The 16,263-nt window shown below is 38.7% G+C and overlaps 1 protein-coding gene across 2 annotated transcripts in view; it reads right to left on the reverse strand.

Moving 5' to 3' along the window:
- The window catches only part of DSCAM (DS cell adhesion molecule), a 476,473-nt gene that overhangs the window by 80,389 nt on the left and 379,821 nt on the right, over positions 1-16,263 (reverse strand). For both annotated transcript variants that reach the window (XR_012627493.1, XM_074858375.1), the window contains exons 17-20: positions 14,750-14,990; positions 12,944-13,090; positions 11,033-11,188; positions 2,700-2,833 (exon numbers count right to left, since the gene is read on the reverse strand). Coding sequence is in view for 1 of the 2 variants with exons in the window: in XM_074858375.1 (XP_074714476.1) it covers positions 2,700-2,833; positions 11,033-11,188; positions 12,944-13,090; positions 14,750-14,990 (678 nt within the window). In the remaining variant the exon portion in view is untranslated. The remainder of the gene's footprint in view (positions 1-2,699; positions 2,834-11,032; positions 11,189-12,943; positions 13,091-14,749; positions 14,991-16,263) is intronic.

A 16,263-nucleotide genomic window follows, 5' to 3' on the forward strand; every position in this document is an offset into this window, starting at 1 on the left:
GTTGTGCTTTGTAACAAAAACGTGCACTATACAACCAACAGAATTAATTAGTTTTCCTGTTGGTGACTTAAACACTAAAGTAGTGTTCTTGTGTAAAGGACTGTCTTGTTAGCTTAAGTGTCTAAAGTGTACTGTACTGACTTGTTCTCAGCAAACATGCTGCTTGTAAAATACAATCTGCAGAGAACATAGCCTTCCCATAAGTTTACCTTTACCACTGTCCTTCTCTCTTTCTCCTCACTGATGCTTAAAAACTGAGTTTGACTTTCTGCTTGAATAGCAGACTTTTAGGAAAGCTATTTTGCAATCAGGGCTTTGACTGAAGGAAGTCTGTTCAGGAAGTTTTTATGGCTCTATACTTCCAACTACAGCACTTGCTACTTACGGTGGCAGAAGAGATGATGAAGACACAGGTCTTCTATTTATTTCCCTCTTCACCCTAATTTAAGACCTGTTTCTCTGTCAACTACTTGTCTCTGCCAACAGTGAATTATACAAGAACTTCCTTGGAATATACAGACCTTATCTGATGCACAGGAGAGTTAGCACTCAAGCACTTCTGCAGCAGGCTTGTTTCACTGCAAAGTTAGCTCTGAATAAAATAACTTGTTATTTCACAATCCTTTTAAGAATAAAAGATAACAAAGCATTTTGTTATAAAGAAACTTGGGGGAGTGAATCCTATATCAGATGTGTCCTGAGGTCTTGCACTTGTTTAAAGATGTCCAACTTGGTTTCTGAAACTAGCCACTGAATGTGATCCCTGCCTCACTTGCCACACAGGACTGGTACAGAAGATCTGCTCTGTAAGCCATGACTCATGCTGATTTGCAGAACACTAGTGAGAAGTAGTACAGGAACTGTCCCCATTGATACATACTGTCCACATATATACACATATGTATATGTACATATATATATTTATATGTACACACACACACATACACCCCTTCATGCACGCAGGTAACAACAGGATAACTATACATGTACACATTACCAATTAACAGAAAACACAAACACCTCCAAGTGTCTCTACCTTGGGCTAACGTATATAGTGATGCTCTCACATCATGTCATAATGAACACAACAAAAATATAGCAGTAAAATTCAGTACAGGCCAAGACCAGCAACTTATTTTTGTCATTGCTCATCACTGAGGATCTCCAAAAGGTAAACATACAATAAGCAGTCTTAAAAAAAATAAATTTTGTATATGAGAGAACTGCATATTAGATAAAAAGATTTTTAGCTGAGTATGTCTATTTTCCTGGTGATGTAAACACACAAAAAAATTGTCTCTAGCAAAGCCTCAGGAAGAAACACTGCAGCTTTGTGCATGGTAAGTAACTAGCAAGAGCCAGCAGCACCACCTGGCGTCCTCTCCAACCCCCCAGAGAAGTGCTTGGTCCACCCTCGGACCAGAGCCCTAACTGCAAGGACCAGCTCTGTAAAAATCCGACCTCTTTAACGCACTGCATGCCATAGAAATGTACGAATCATGATGGAAAAACCTCTGGCTAGTTTACATTTAAATGGTATGCTCAAGATAGTTTGGTTTGCATGGCTACAATTATTAAATTAATGGAGTTAGGAGTCCCAAAAGATAAATGAAACAACACTTAGCTTTGGATGTGACTAAGAAATTCTGCTTATAGTAGGACGTATCAGTTTAAGCATAGCCATCAATGGACACATGTGCTTTGCCCCATCTGCCCTTGAATACCTGCAGAATTAGTTCCCTTGCTGTAAGACTGGGTTGGGTGAGACTGTGTCTGCCCGCAGGGTCCCATTCAGACATACCCTCAGGCCTTCCTCTCTCTCAGCCAGCTCTGAAAACAAGCCTGAGGCACTTTTGGAAATTTCCCTGTCAAACTCCTCCTACTTTTGGAACAATATTTTCCTTGTCTATTAAACTAAGATTGCACTTTGCAACTTGCAGTACTACTTTTGATGGGAAGTCCTGCTTAAAAAATAAATCAAAAACTTGAATAAAAACTAAATAAGTAATTTTTTTTCAATGTACATTAAAATAAATATGCGTGGCTATTTACAAAGAGCAATTGGTCCTTGTGTTTAAAGATAGCTGGATTCCTTTGTGACTTAAGAGAGGGAGAAAGATAACTGATATTCAATTCAATTTTTCTCTTGTCACTTTCTCAGCATGTAGATATAGAGTGCGCAAACACTCCAGGCATAAATAAGCTTATTCACAAGAAAATATGTTTGTTCATATGTCATTATGTTCTTCATAAGTCATTATGTTCCTTCACACATGAATAGTCAAGCCAAAAAGTCAGGAACTTAAGATGAACACTCATCTAAGTATGGGGATATAAATATATGCCTCCAGCTACAACAGGGCTCTTGCAGTTGGTTCTGTTAAAGGTAACTGAGTACCTTTAAAGAAAAAAAACCCAACTTTAAAAATACTCAGTTTCAATTGTGAGTTTTGAAATTATTTCTAAGTCAGTGATCTGCAATAGATTTAAATGGTACAAAAGTTTGATAGGTGGGAAAAAACAAAACCAACTCTCAATTACCCCTATAGCTCCAGGATCTCTCTTCAACCTTGCTTAAGGTGAACAAATGTCAGGAAAAGAAGTGGCAAGGAGAACATCAAGCACTGAGTATCTGCAAACACACTGTTTCCGCCCCACAAGTCAGTGCTGCCAGTCTGCGGTCGCCCTGTGGGACTTACTGTGGGGTAGGGGTGTGAGCAGAAGACAGTGTATTTCCGAATGATGCCATTCAGCTTGAGGGGAGGGAGCCAGGAGACGAAGACGGTGGAGGCCGAAGCTGCAGCTGCTTTAACACCAGCAGGAGGACCTGGAACTGGAAAACCGATGTGTTAGAGTGGCCCAAGACAGACATTTGGTCATCCTAGTGTAACAGAGGAATAAAAAGGAAAAGGGGAGTGTGCCACTTTGGTAACCGTGCCCCTGTGGACCGAGATGGACACCCTGTGTTAGGAAGCAGCCTCTGCATTGCCCATGCCAGGAGAGAGGGTTTGGAGGGCTGTGGCCCCATCCCTAAGAGGGGAGAGGCTCTGCTTCAGAGGGCTCCAAAGCAGAAGCTGCCACTGATGGTTAAACTTTTGTGAAGTACCACCCCCAGCCTACATGCATGAAAATATGTTGGCTGTGGTCAGTGAAACCACCAAACAACATATTATTATAAATTGTCAATTCTGAACACATAACTCACACCAAATTATTTTTCGCTGTGTAAATAATACACGTGTGAACAGTTTAATGGACATACACAGTAGAGCCGTGAATTTAATGAAGTGGAGAGCAAATGAGCACTGCCTGACATGACCCAGGTCTTGCTAATGGTGTGACACGTGAACAGATGTATGGCCACACAGTATCCTTATCCCCTGCCTTGCCTGCCAGAGCTCAGACCTCTATCTGACACTGCAGCATGTGAACACATATCTATTTTTCTAATTACAGCATCTATCTATATAAGCCATCGAAAACTGTCACAGAGAAAGAAGAAAAAAACACCTCCTCTCTAAAACCACATGGAAAAAACTTCAGCCAGGAAATGTTAAAATCTTGGTACATAATCTTAACTGTATCTCTTTGCATGTTTGCATTTTGAGAAAGGCTTTAATTTCATGAGCATATGTTATTTTTCAAACACACGTTACACTGTACAATGTTCTCCAACTTTGGAAACACTCATACTAATGTGAAAAAATTCCTGCATGCTACAATATCACATTACACATAAGCTTGTACTTAAACAAAATAGCAAGGCCTACATTTAACATCAGAATAAATTGTTTTAAAGTTTCCTGAAAAAACCACCTTTTGTCAAGAGGAAAATATTTAAAACTATTTTTAAATGATCAAAATAAATAATTTGAAATATTTTTTAATACTGCATGCAGTGAATACTCATGTTAAATTGTTAAAATAGATACGTTGTATTACTCTCTGGTATACAGACCAGCAGAAGGAAAGTCATGAAGCCATATAGTTAAAGGTACAAAATTTTGCCTATAAAGAGAACCCAGTCTAAATTTGCTTGGCTTCAGATTGTAAAAAGCATATAACAAGAACTTCAATTTTATATCTGTACAGGTTCTACTGGAAGATGTAAGAAAACTGACAGGCAACCACTTAGTGCAACATTTCTGAATATGCATTTTCTATTTATAGTGTGGTGAGAAAGCTAATAAGGCATCAAGTAACAATGCCATGATTATAATTACATGCAAATCCAGCCCCTCACTGCAAAGGGTCTAATTCAGTTAGCAGTTCTATCCAATGCAGAGTAAATATTGATGCTTGACAGCATTCAACTTGTTATTTATACTCAGCTCATTAGAAATGCTATTTGCTCCCGCTGCTGAAGAGTGAAAGCTAGCTCTCCAGGGTAATTACTTAACCCACGGGAGGATTCCTTTACGGTTAGTAATGTTTTCTGGAAATCACTGCAAATAGATGTATGAGGTTAAAGTAATTTATTGTTAAATTAGGGTGTGATGTATAGGGACAGGTTCTGATGGTAATTGGTCATGGCTGTCAACTGTTGAGGGATTAACTCAGAATTCATCTAGCATTTTCCAGTCACTGGACATATGTGGAAAACATTACCTGTCATTGCACTGCTGTGTTATTGTTTGGTATACAGGCCAGCAGAAAGAGGGGCTAGAAAGAAAGTCAGTAAGCCCTATAGACAAATTTCTGAAGCTTTTCTAATCTAAGGCCACCTCATTGCAGAGGGGTTGGAATCAGGCAACAGTTTTTGCAGTGGTGCCAGAATTATTCTGAATGTTCATTTATTACTCCTCCTTTTCTACATTGTCTTTGTTTGCTGGGTTGTGCATGTGGAAATGACTGTGTGTGGGGAAGTGTTTATATTTCCTTAGGAGGAATTCTGCAGACTGTCATCTGATGCCTTACAGACCACTACTGTCCTCTGTCCAGAGGGTAAAGTCATTGTTCAAACTCATCCCCTGGACCTAAACAAGATTATTATGAGTTAGCTCAGCATTAACTGAAACATTTCTTACTAAATATGGGCTCCTTGAGTATCTGAAGAAGTTGTGGTGAAGGAATGTGGTGCCTTCCTTATCTTGGAGAGGAAAGATCCCAGTCTTGCTATGCTAACTTCAGGTACTTTCTCTCATTGCCACTGCATCCCATAGACTTACTAGCTTCAGTCATCATGAGACAGCAGTATCAGGAGACCTGGGTTGTCTTATTGAATTCTCCATGGATCTTTATTTAGCACACTGATTTCCACAGATCCCAGCAAAGACAAGCTAAATGTGCACAATACCATAGTTGGTTTTTTTTTTTTTCCCATGGTCACTGGGGCTAAAATAATGGTAAGATGGTGTAGGACAACCAGGGCTGAGCACAGAGAAGACAAGGACTGCTTCTAGACAGCTTTGCAACCTTCCAGAGAGCAGATTTGGCAAATTTAAGATCAAAGATGGCCTCATTCTCCAGCTAGCAAGGCATTGAAAGACACAGAAATAGCATGCTGCTTTCATTGAAGGAGAACACTTTGTATTCTCGACAGTGCAAGTGAAATGCTAACGCAGAGAAGGCAATTATACTGATATGACTAGTCCAGGAAACAGTATTTAGATGTGCCAGATAATGGGGGGGGGAGCTCCAGGAACTTTCTCATTCCCCTTTTCATAAGCAGAGAGATTATCACCATTTTTCTTCACAGTACTGAACAGCAGGGAGGCAAATGCAGAGAGCACAGTGCATTTAAAAGTGGTATCACCAATATATCAGAAAATGAACCCTCCTCCGTAACAGGTTTTTAATTCTGCACTACGCAGGACTTTCCTATTGACTTCTACATTTATGAAAAACAAAACAAAATAAACTCCTGACTGCTGCCAGCAGTGTCTTTGTTCATATAGATATCCCACCTACAATTTAGACCTGTGCTAGCCAAAATACATTCATGTGTGCTGTCCACCCCTCATTCACTCTGAACTGGCATACTAATCACACCATTTCTATCAAATCCCGACAGCTTCACAAGGGGAACATTTATTATTTTGTACCTTTTTTTGTTAATCAAAAAGATAAAATTGGAAATCTCTGACAATAGAAAAAAACACATTAAGGGGTCATTAAGGGCAATTTTCCATCATAGCGCCCAGGTGATGAACTGCACAGCAATCCTCACCAGCTGAACAAGCCGAAGGAGAGCTCTGCTCCAAAGAGTACTGAACGCTCACTTGATTGGATTTATGCTAATTCATTTTAGAATAAGTATAAAGCTTTGTCAGATGGTATCTGTACATCCATCTCTCTCATGCCAATCGCCAGGAAGCTTGGTGTCCAGAGAGAGAAAGGAGAGGAGGAAATCTCTCAGAATTCAGGCAGAGTCTTACAATGAGGCTGGCAAAGGGGTTTAGTGTTATTCCTCCTTCTTCCCTGCAGCTAGTCCCTGCTGCTCCCTTGCTGCAGCTTTCCCTTTGCTCTAAACACCAACATCACTGGCAGAGGAGACCTGGAAGGACAGCACTGCTGCACCAAGCAAAGTCTTCTGTGATCTACAAACAGCGTTCTGCACATAGGAATGCATTTTCTCAAAAGAAACTGATACGAGAGAGAAACATGCATCCTCCTGCATCACAGAAACCCCAGAGCAACCTCTGCTAGACACTCAATAAAAAGCAGCTGCGCCAGGCCAAACTGCTGGTTGCAGGAAGCTTTCCCTGGGAAGGGGCTCTGGGGGCTGTGTCCTCCGCTGTGTCAGTTCGGCCCAAGGTCAGAGGCCAATGGCTGAGGTGCTGTGACACATGTCGGGCTTGTCCGGGGAGCAAATTCATTGTCTCAACTATATTTTTCTCATTGTGCATTTGCAGCACAGAAACAGAGAGGGAACTAGTCACACACCCCCCATCGCTACAAAATGAAGTAGCTTTTGAAACTGTACTTTGAACACAGAGAGGAAGAGAATTTGAAGAACTATAATTTTTTAGATTTAGTAAATTAAGTCCTCAGGCGAAGAGGAAAAGCAGCTTATTAGAAACTGTACAGTGGAAAGGGTAGGGGACAAAACCACAATGAATTCCTAAAAATTGGGCATTTCTGCTTGGCTTATTTTTCTGCCAGGAGGAACTTCACAAAGAGCAGTTTCTTTTTCTGAAGGCTAATAGGGGAGAAAAAAGCTAGACAAAACCCATAAATATGATCACATCGAAAGGAAAACTCATTTCCTATTATTTGCTAGAGCTGTTCCCATTTCCTAAGCTGATCAGCAGCAGTGTCTGACCTCTGGTGTCTAAAATCAGTATCAAACATTACAAGAAACTGAAGAATCAACTCATTTCATCCAGGCTGATTGATTCACTCCCTGGGTTACTCTTATTTTGCCCCATTTGAAATTTCAAGCCTGCTAAAGAAATTTTGGCCTGATGTCTCTAGGTGAACACCAACAGAGAAGTCACAGGAGGCCATGATCTAACTTTCAATGGCAGCAGTGAAATATGATGGATCACTGATTTTACAAAGAAAAGTTTCCCCTCATGTAAAAGAAATGGAAAAAGAAAAAGGCATTAATGGTGTGATATGGCCTCATAGTAATAATGATGTGGAGGGCTTGGCAGCCACCTAAAAATATCTCAGATTTACAGATTTTATTACAGGAGTGTGGAATATCTTGTGTCATAATTTTAGCCAGAGAAGGTCTGGGAGCAGAGATATAAAGTTTCCAGATCTACATTCTGTTAAGGTTGCAATTATTTTTATTATTTCACATGCCAAGCGAGTGTTCAAAGCAACTTTAGGGCAGGGTTTTTTTCAGGTGCACTGAAACTAGCCCTACTGAATAATCCTCTACAGGAGACTTTTCCTTAGAAAATTACAGAAGAAATGTCTGTTGTTCTGAAGAATGAAGCACCTGTTTGATGCATATAGTTTGGCAATGTGAATGTTCTTTTCCCATTTAATTTCCACAGCCTTAAGGATATTTAGACCCAGGATTTGGTTTTGGCTTATGTTTAACTGCAAGCCTTTATATATTCTACTCTAGACTTTTATTGCTCTTAATAAAAAGTTGTGAAGCTGTAGCAAAACATGGAATCATTGTATTTTCTGGAACACCTTATAGTTTAGTTTTCTGGACAAGAGATTTAATGAGTGGAACCACTGCAAGGCATCAGAAAACATTTGAAAAGGTTAGTCACACTGCCTCGGGGTGAATTATTGCTGAGCTGCCAGGAAGATTAAAGATGAGAGATGAGCCTTTGCACGGCAGTCAAACAGGGTGTGAGTCTACGTGCTTCCCACATCTTAGGGCCTCTCTGATCTCAGAAAGGGAGATAGCAAAGGAGCCTCCAAGAACTATGGAGAAGCAAACTAGGGAGAGGTGGGTTAAGGGAAAAAAACCAAAACAACCCAAACCAGAAAAAAGGAAAAAAAAAATATTTGGGGCTTCTGATGTTTCAGAACTGTTTCAAACTGGAGACAGGTCACAGGAGATGGATGAGTGTATGTGTTGGGGGAGGGAGCAATGGGCACACAAAGCTTTCAGATAGGAAATACTGTTATAAAGCAGCAAGTTATCCATTGCTCTCCCTGGTGAGGGGGGTGGAGGGAAGTACTCAACCCACTTTACAGCAAGAGAGATTGCATTATGGTGGATCCTAAACTGGTACAGGGTACTCAGGGAGGATTTGGAGTCCTCATCACTTCAAAATTTGGAGAAAAGGTTAGTAAATATCAGCGATGGCCGAGATGTATCTGATTGTCTTTAGAGCAGGGGAATGGTCTTGGTGAGGTGTCAGCAACCTTTCAAGAGCAGTACACCATGTTTTTGTTGTCCTTAGTGAGAGACAGAGGTAATGCTGGCACCACTTCTGCCATCTGATCGACTCCAAAAGCTGAAGAAACCTCACACAGAGACGTTATCTGCAAGGCAAATTTTGGTAGCTTGCATCTCCCATCGAGTTTTTAACTCAACAGAAACCAGTGCATGGCATTTCCAAACAGATGTTATGACCTTCTCCGGCATATGTGCCAAGAAGTGCTGACCCAGGAACCAGGGGTTGTCTCTATAGGTTGGCTTTTCAGGGATTTCTGGAAGAATGTTCCTTATTGTCCCCCGACATTGGACTGGCTGGCCAGCTTGATGCATAAGGCAGAAGACTGCAATGTTGATCAAAGGCATACATGAGCAAGCACATTCTTGCTGTCCTCAGGGGTCCTCTGACATGAACTGTATCTCACCAACACTAGCCTGTCCCTGAGTTCCTGGAGCAGTGTGGGACAATCCCATCTGCTGGTGGCTTAAGTCCCAGTCCCAAGGCTCTGGGGGGAGAGCCTTTGTGTTCAGAGGGCATTCAAGGAAAAGTTGCCATGCTGGAATCTACTTGACAAAAAGTAACCTGAAAATGCAGCAGATGATCTTACAGTTCTCTTATTTTTAGATTTTTCTTTGAAATAAAACCATCTACATCCAAGCAGCGGGTGTCTCAAGAGCATATGATTCAGGACTTAGGTGTTCCAAGGTAGTTGTTAAAGGCCTTTAGGTTGGGATCAGAATGACCAAACATTCAGTTAAGACACACAAGTTTATAGCTGAGCAAATTGTCCTTGACAGTTTCAGACTAGGTGTGGTAACTTGAGACAGTTTTAAACAGAGCCATTATTGCAAGCTGATGCAGGATCTCAGGGATACCTACATCTAGCAAGACCAGGAAGCAGACCTGCATTAACCAACATTGCCATATGCCTAAATTTCCTTACATTTCTCAACTATTACTCTTCTGCTGTTAATTCAACTTTGATCAAAGTAATGGAAAGTATTAAGCACATGGAAATAGAACAAAATAACTCATTTGATAATGTAAGAGAAAATTTTAGAAATCCAGTTTTCATTTATACTGCACTCCCTGGATACAACTACAGTTGAGGCCAGGTGACCTTACAATGTATGTAAATTTTAGAATGAATCCCTTAATATTTTATTGGAAAAAATGAATAACATTTGTTAAGTATTTTTTTTTATTGGCCAAAAACCACCAAACATTCATCAAGTCAGTTAATCTACTGAACCTACTCTCCTGGCACTACTGTAAATCTCATTACAAAAAAAAATTGACAAATATATTCATATATTCATGAATGACCAGCAAACTAGATAACTAATAAAGAAAAATCCATTGACTAATCTCCTTGAAAAAACATTGCATAACTCACAGGAGAATTTACCAATCAAACATTATTCAAGTAACTTTATTGTTAGGACCATGTGCATTTTTATTTCTTCCAAAAAGTTCTTGATCCAGATTTTCAAAAGTGTTTAGAGATCTAAAGATGTATTTTTACATCTCTTGAGGTTTTCAAGGCACTAAATGGGTTAGGGACAAACTCCCCCTGAATCTGAAATTCTAGTCTTTCAGAAATAGATCAGTATATGACATCCTACTGAGGCAACCTGAAGTGATTTTCATAGTTAAAGCTACAAGAAAGTGATTATGAAATCTCCTGTCTGTGTGTGTCTATGTGTGATTAAAAGTTTATTAAACTTTTAGCATTAGGACTTAAATTTTCCATGCTTTGGTCTATGAACAAAGGCAAGAGATTTTTGTTCTTCAGTTTGCTTTTGAGGGAAGAGGTGTTTGGAGGATTTTTATTTTTTATATATATACTGAAAAAAATCTTCATATAAGCATATCAGTTATATAAAATCATCCCAGAATACTCTCTCCTCCTTTCCCCCTTTTCAATCACTTTGAAAGAATTAACTCAAACCCTCTCAAATAAGTTCCTGAAGTATTTGGAAAAAAAAACCAAAAGACAAACTTGCTCAGATCATTAGTGTTATGTACAAACTTCTGGCTCACCTGAACTGGAGTCTTGGAAACACTGATTGTTTTCAAAGCTGTGGGTGCATACTCCTTTCCATGCGGTCCTAACTCAAGACGTCCAGATAGAAATCTCACTCTGCATATTTGTGTATAATATTTACACTATTTTGAAAGCCTGAGGCATAAAAACATTTCATGGAAGTGGGAATGGAAAATGTTTTACTCCTTACCATCTTCTTTAGTGCGGGTGAAAATTTGTTCACTTCTCACTCCATCTCCAGCTCGTGTAAAAGCCAACACCTGAATGCTGTAGTTCGTGTATTTTTCCAGGCCATCAAGCTCTAGTGATGGCTGTGTAGTAGTGACATTCTTTATCTCTCCTAGCTCTATAGAACAAAAAGTAGATTGAGTTATTGCCAAGTTCAGTCTTCTCCCAGCTATTGACACCTACTGTGGAAATCTCTGGGATTAAAGTGTACCAGAGAAATAATGCTTCATTATTATAAAACAGCAATGAATTATAATAAATTAAAATAAATTCATTTGTGTCCTGAATTCTTAGCATTCAAAACAGACCCAGTTTTAATTTTCAAACTTTTTTTTTTCCAATTTTTTTTAAATACAGGGAAGAGAATTGAAAATTTCTAGAAGCAATAAGGTTTTTCATAAAGAATAGATTACAAGAAGAGATTATTGCAAAACATTTCCTAAAGCAAAAATGAGAAAGTCAGTTATCTTCATAAAGATTTTCTGGTTTTGAGAAAGACCATTTCTCATAATGAAAGCCAAGAAAAAGTCCCCTTTATTTTAAAATATGTAGCAAGTGCTGCTGCAAAGCACTTGATGGCAGTAATACCAGCTAACAATAGATTTAAACACAGTAAAGTAAGATTTACTTGCAGAAAGATGATGCACTTCATATGAATCTTTTTTGCAGCAAGCTAAGAAGTAAACCCCACACTGCAAAAAAGCTTTAAACATATTTAGGGCAGAAAATAAAGCTGAAGAAATGATGAAAATACAGTTTTAAGCACTGAATGAACATCATCTTTTTTCATCATATTGTAGGATGTCACATAGGAGCTTAGATGTCCACTGATAATATTCACATAGGGTCTGATCCAAAGACTACAGGTGTCAGTGAAAAAATTTAATTTTATGTCCATGTCTACATTTTTACGTATGCTTCTCATACATTTTTTATCTTTATTTTTAAATGTACAAAGGAATTGGTGGTTTATTTCCAAATATTTTTGACTCTTAAAATTACCAGCAGTAACAATGGGCCTCTGAGTTACACTTCCACTCCGAGTTCCCCTTGCCATACTAACAGAGGCCAGGATTTGCAAGACAGTTGCATATTAGAGTGAGCTATGATCCTGATGGATGAAAGCAGATGAAGGGAGACAGCTCATTGCCCTAGACTTGTCAAAATTCAGCAGGGCAAATAGGAATAAAGGCATGTGCATCTCAAAACTAATATTTAATTTACAAGAAAGGACCATACATAGAATTATCATCATGTGATAAATTGCAGATTAAGAAGGTATCTCTTTTCTCCTTTGATCATTTCACTCATTCTCTGCTTGGGAGTCTGTTTCCCTAGGACTTATGCTAGGAGTACAAAACATAAGCACAACAGAAGAGGCTGGCATGAAAATAACAAGCCTTTTCCAAAAATGTTTCCTTCTTTTGCCCTCAGCCATGGAGATGAAATGTACCCTGTCAAAAAATAAGCAATAACCTCTCAAGTAGGCAACTAGATAAGCAAACAACTAACCAAACTAAAATAAGATACAGGTTTGGGCAGGTATGTTCTAGGTTCATATCATCATTCTTTATAAAAGAAACCAGCTGGACTTTGTAACTGAGATGAAATGTGCTCAGGTGATTTTGGGTACTATGGTAGGTCTATGGAGTGTTGCAAACCCACAGCGGAAGCCTTCCCGAAGGGCCCCTCCAGGCAGCTTTGCAATGCCTGCTACACTGTTAAAGCTCTATGGAAAGTTACTTCCTCCACAGGTAGATCAAGCTTTCTCTAAACCAAAGAGAAAAGGAAGTACAATGCCTTCACTGCAGAGAGTAAATGATATAAAGGCCACATATGGCTTGTTACTTGATAATGGCTTGATTTCTCTCACCTCCATCCAAGAGATTGGCCCAGTAGATAACCCTGAATCCTTGCAGAATCCCATTCAGGGTTTCTTTCGCCAACGTTGACCAAGAAATAGAGATGGTTTCTGGTGATGTGGCAGTGGCTTGCACGTTCCCTGGAGGGCAACTGGGCACTGGAATAAGATATTCACCATTTTTAACTCAATGAATACAACTCAATGTATACCCTTTGGCTACCCTTTCAATTTTTATTGCTATCCCACCACTGGTTATTTAATTAGCAGTTACACACTGTTAACAATGCAAACCCATTATTCTTGCTACAATCCACATGTTTCTGCAAGTGCAGCTGATTTCCCTGGAATGACTTTTGATGTACTGCTTCCCCACTTGCTGACTAGTCTTTTAATAGGTCTTTTGTTGCTTCTTTTGAAAGAGAAATGTGTCCTAGTGCTGAAATATGCAGAATATTATGTAAGCAATTTAAATGCATTTTTTAAAGTTTGCAGCCAAATTGCCATCTTTCTGGACAATTCTAATGTCACTTTAAAACGGGGAGCCGAGGTGGGGGAGCGGCGCGTGGAGAGCAGGCACTTCTTTAAAAAATATTGGAAAAAATGTCCATAAAATATTTTCACTGACATTTAGAAAGATTGGAAAAAGTCAGCCAAATTTTCTATGGCCATTTAGTGTCAAAGCAATACAGCAGTTTTAGTATTTGGCATTGCTTTTAAAGCTCATGACATCCTTAACTCTGAGAGGGACCCAAAATTGAGTAACAACGAAAAAAAAACATTGCCAGGAAAAGTAAGCATGCCGGAATCTGAAAAAAAAAAACCAACTATTTATTATATGAAAATATATGCATGTGTGAGTATACTGCCTTCTGAGGTCTTGCAGTGATCTGTCTAGGCCTAGAAATATTTAAAGTAAATAAAACCCACCAGTCTTCCATGAAGCGTATGCCTCAAAATTTGTATCTCTTGAGAATTTTAGATGTGTGCTACACCATTTACCCCATGTAAAAAGTCAGATTCCTAGCTGACACTGACTTCAGTACACTGATGCCAATTTACAGGAGATGAAAATCTAATCTACACTGTCCTTTAGGATTCTTATTTGCTTTTATACTCCTCTAAAACATTGTGCCTCTTTTTGGATATGAAATCATTCTCTTTTTCCACTAGAGGACTCCCTCTCATTGTTTGAGAAGTACTTTTTAAGTAGTTTGGAAAAAAAAAATCTAAATTTTTCCTTGGATTAGACAGGTTGAATTTTGTCTGAAATAACAATGATTTCTCTCTCATCAGTTCGGATATCCTTGAAAAAAACACACATCTCTCTTTAGGCTCACAAGATAAGGGATTGTGCAGTACAAGAGCTCTAGGTTTCACAGCATTCAGTTGAAAACAAAGCCAATAAAATTAACAGTATCACTTCACCTTTCAGAGTTTTACTTCTTAGCATCTCAAAACTATGATGAAATCACTATGAAGGTATGATGAGATCACAAAATTTGCAAATATGTAAACACCAGAACAATAGGCTTCTTAATCAAAGCTATGGTCTTAGTCAATATCATTCATGGTAGGATATATCACATTAGTAGAGTTATATTAATATATCTGGATGATTCTGCATCTCTTGCAATGAAAACTGTATACACTTATTGGCCTGACCCTTCCCATCCATCTGTCTACTCCATCTAACACATGTAAAGTCTGGTCTTCTATTATCCCCACTATAATAGTCACTACTCAAGCAATAAATGTAACAATGTAAAAAGAAGAAAAAAAAAAAAGTCCCATGATAGCTGTTTGCCAAGGACCTACCATCCTCGAGAGTAGTGGTGATGATTTCCTGAGAAGAAGGTCCTATTCCAGCCCGGTTACACGCCTGGACTACCATGCCATACTGGGTGAATTTTTTCAGGTTATTCAGCGTATAAACTTCACTGTCCCCAGTGGTATCAATACTGATGATGTTGAACTGAAAATTTCCCCCTGCACTGTATTCCCGATAACCTATCTGGTATCCACGAATAATTCCATTTTGCAAGTGCTTCTTGGGAGCCTAAACATAAAATGAAAGATTATGCATTAAGTACCTCTCTCCAAGTCAAGTTTTTCCCCTTAAAATTTTTAAAATATATACAAAGTCAACTTTTTTTTCCTACCAAATGCAAGTCTATTTCTAGGTAACAATTCAAAAATACTCCCTGCACGTGAAGTAATAACTTTTAACCATGATATATAAATTTCAGGTGCAGTTTGCTCTAATTTGTGCATTCCTATGCTAAAAGAAAGACCTTTAAACATACACAGAAAAATCTGATAAGGAGATACTCTTGAGTTATAATTTCAATTTATAATGTTTTGTTCTTTTATCAGGTGAATCAATCAAAGCTGAGTTGATAAGGGTATATTTGCATTACAGGCCTACGATTCACTACTAATTGTGTTTTTGCCAGAAGCCCCTACCATTCACTTGCTAAATCTTTAGTAAGGCATTTATTGATCTGTTGAAGACAGTCACATAAGTGTATCCAGCTAGATGCATTAGGGAAATTTTACGCTGTTCTTTGAAATATGTTTCAGTTCATTCAGTGTGTAGTGTGGAAAGATGATTAGATAATGAGTGCTGAAGGCAATAATGAATTGAAAAGCAGGGATTTGCATACTGAATAGCTACAAAAACAAGGTGTACAATATCTGGCATTCAAGAATATGGACAGTACAAAATGGTTGGCCATAATGATGTACTGTATTTCTCAGTCACAGTGCAAGATTCCCTGTACTTGACTAGTGGAAATAATTTCTGTACTCTGCAATATAAAATGTAGTCTAGAGTAAAACAAAGATTGGCAACTCAGGGAATAAGCCCTTTATTGAAAGAAATACCTCTTAAAATTCCATTTAAATAGTATTGGACTAATTTCAATATGTGATAATGTTCCTGTCTGATTTTCTATGTATATGAAGTATAATTAGTATAAACATTTTAAGGCACAGTTTATAATCCATGGACAAAAAGCTCTTTCAAATCCTCCAAACCTCTTTCAAATTCCCACCAGATGCCCACAAGCTCATCCATTCCACTGACCCATGAAAAAGGTCTTTGTGATGCAGTTTATTGGCAATGAGTTAAAGCAGCAGAGGCAGCAATTTCTGTTGTTACTATATCCCATTAAATCTACTGAGGAACACATTCTCAAGAAAAATACTCTTTTTCTGCAACAGGATCTGTCTGTTTCAGTGAGTTTATAGTCCATGGGACTAAAGTCTCACTGGAGCTAATAAAACCCGCATGGGATATGCCTTTCATCCACTACCAGCAAATCATTGCT

The sequence above is a fragment of the Strix uralensis genome, chromosome 2 (genome assembly GCF_047716275.1).
Source record: "Strix uralensis isolate ZFMK-TIS-50842 chromosome 2, bStrUra1, whole genome shotgun sequence".
Lineage (NCBI taxonomy): Eukaryota > Metazoa > Chordata > Aves > Strigiformes > Strigidae > Strix > Strix uralensis.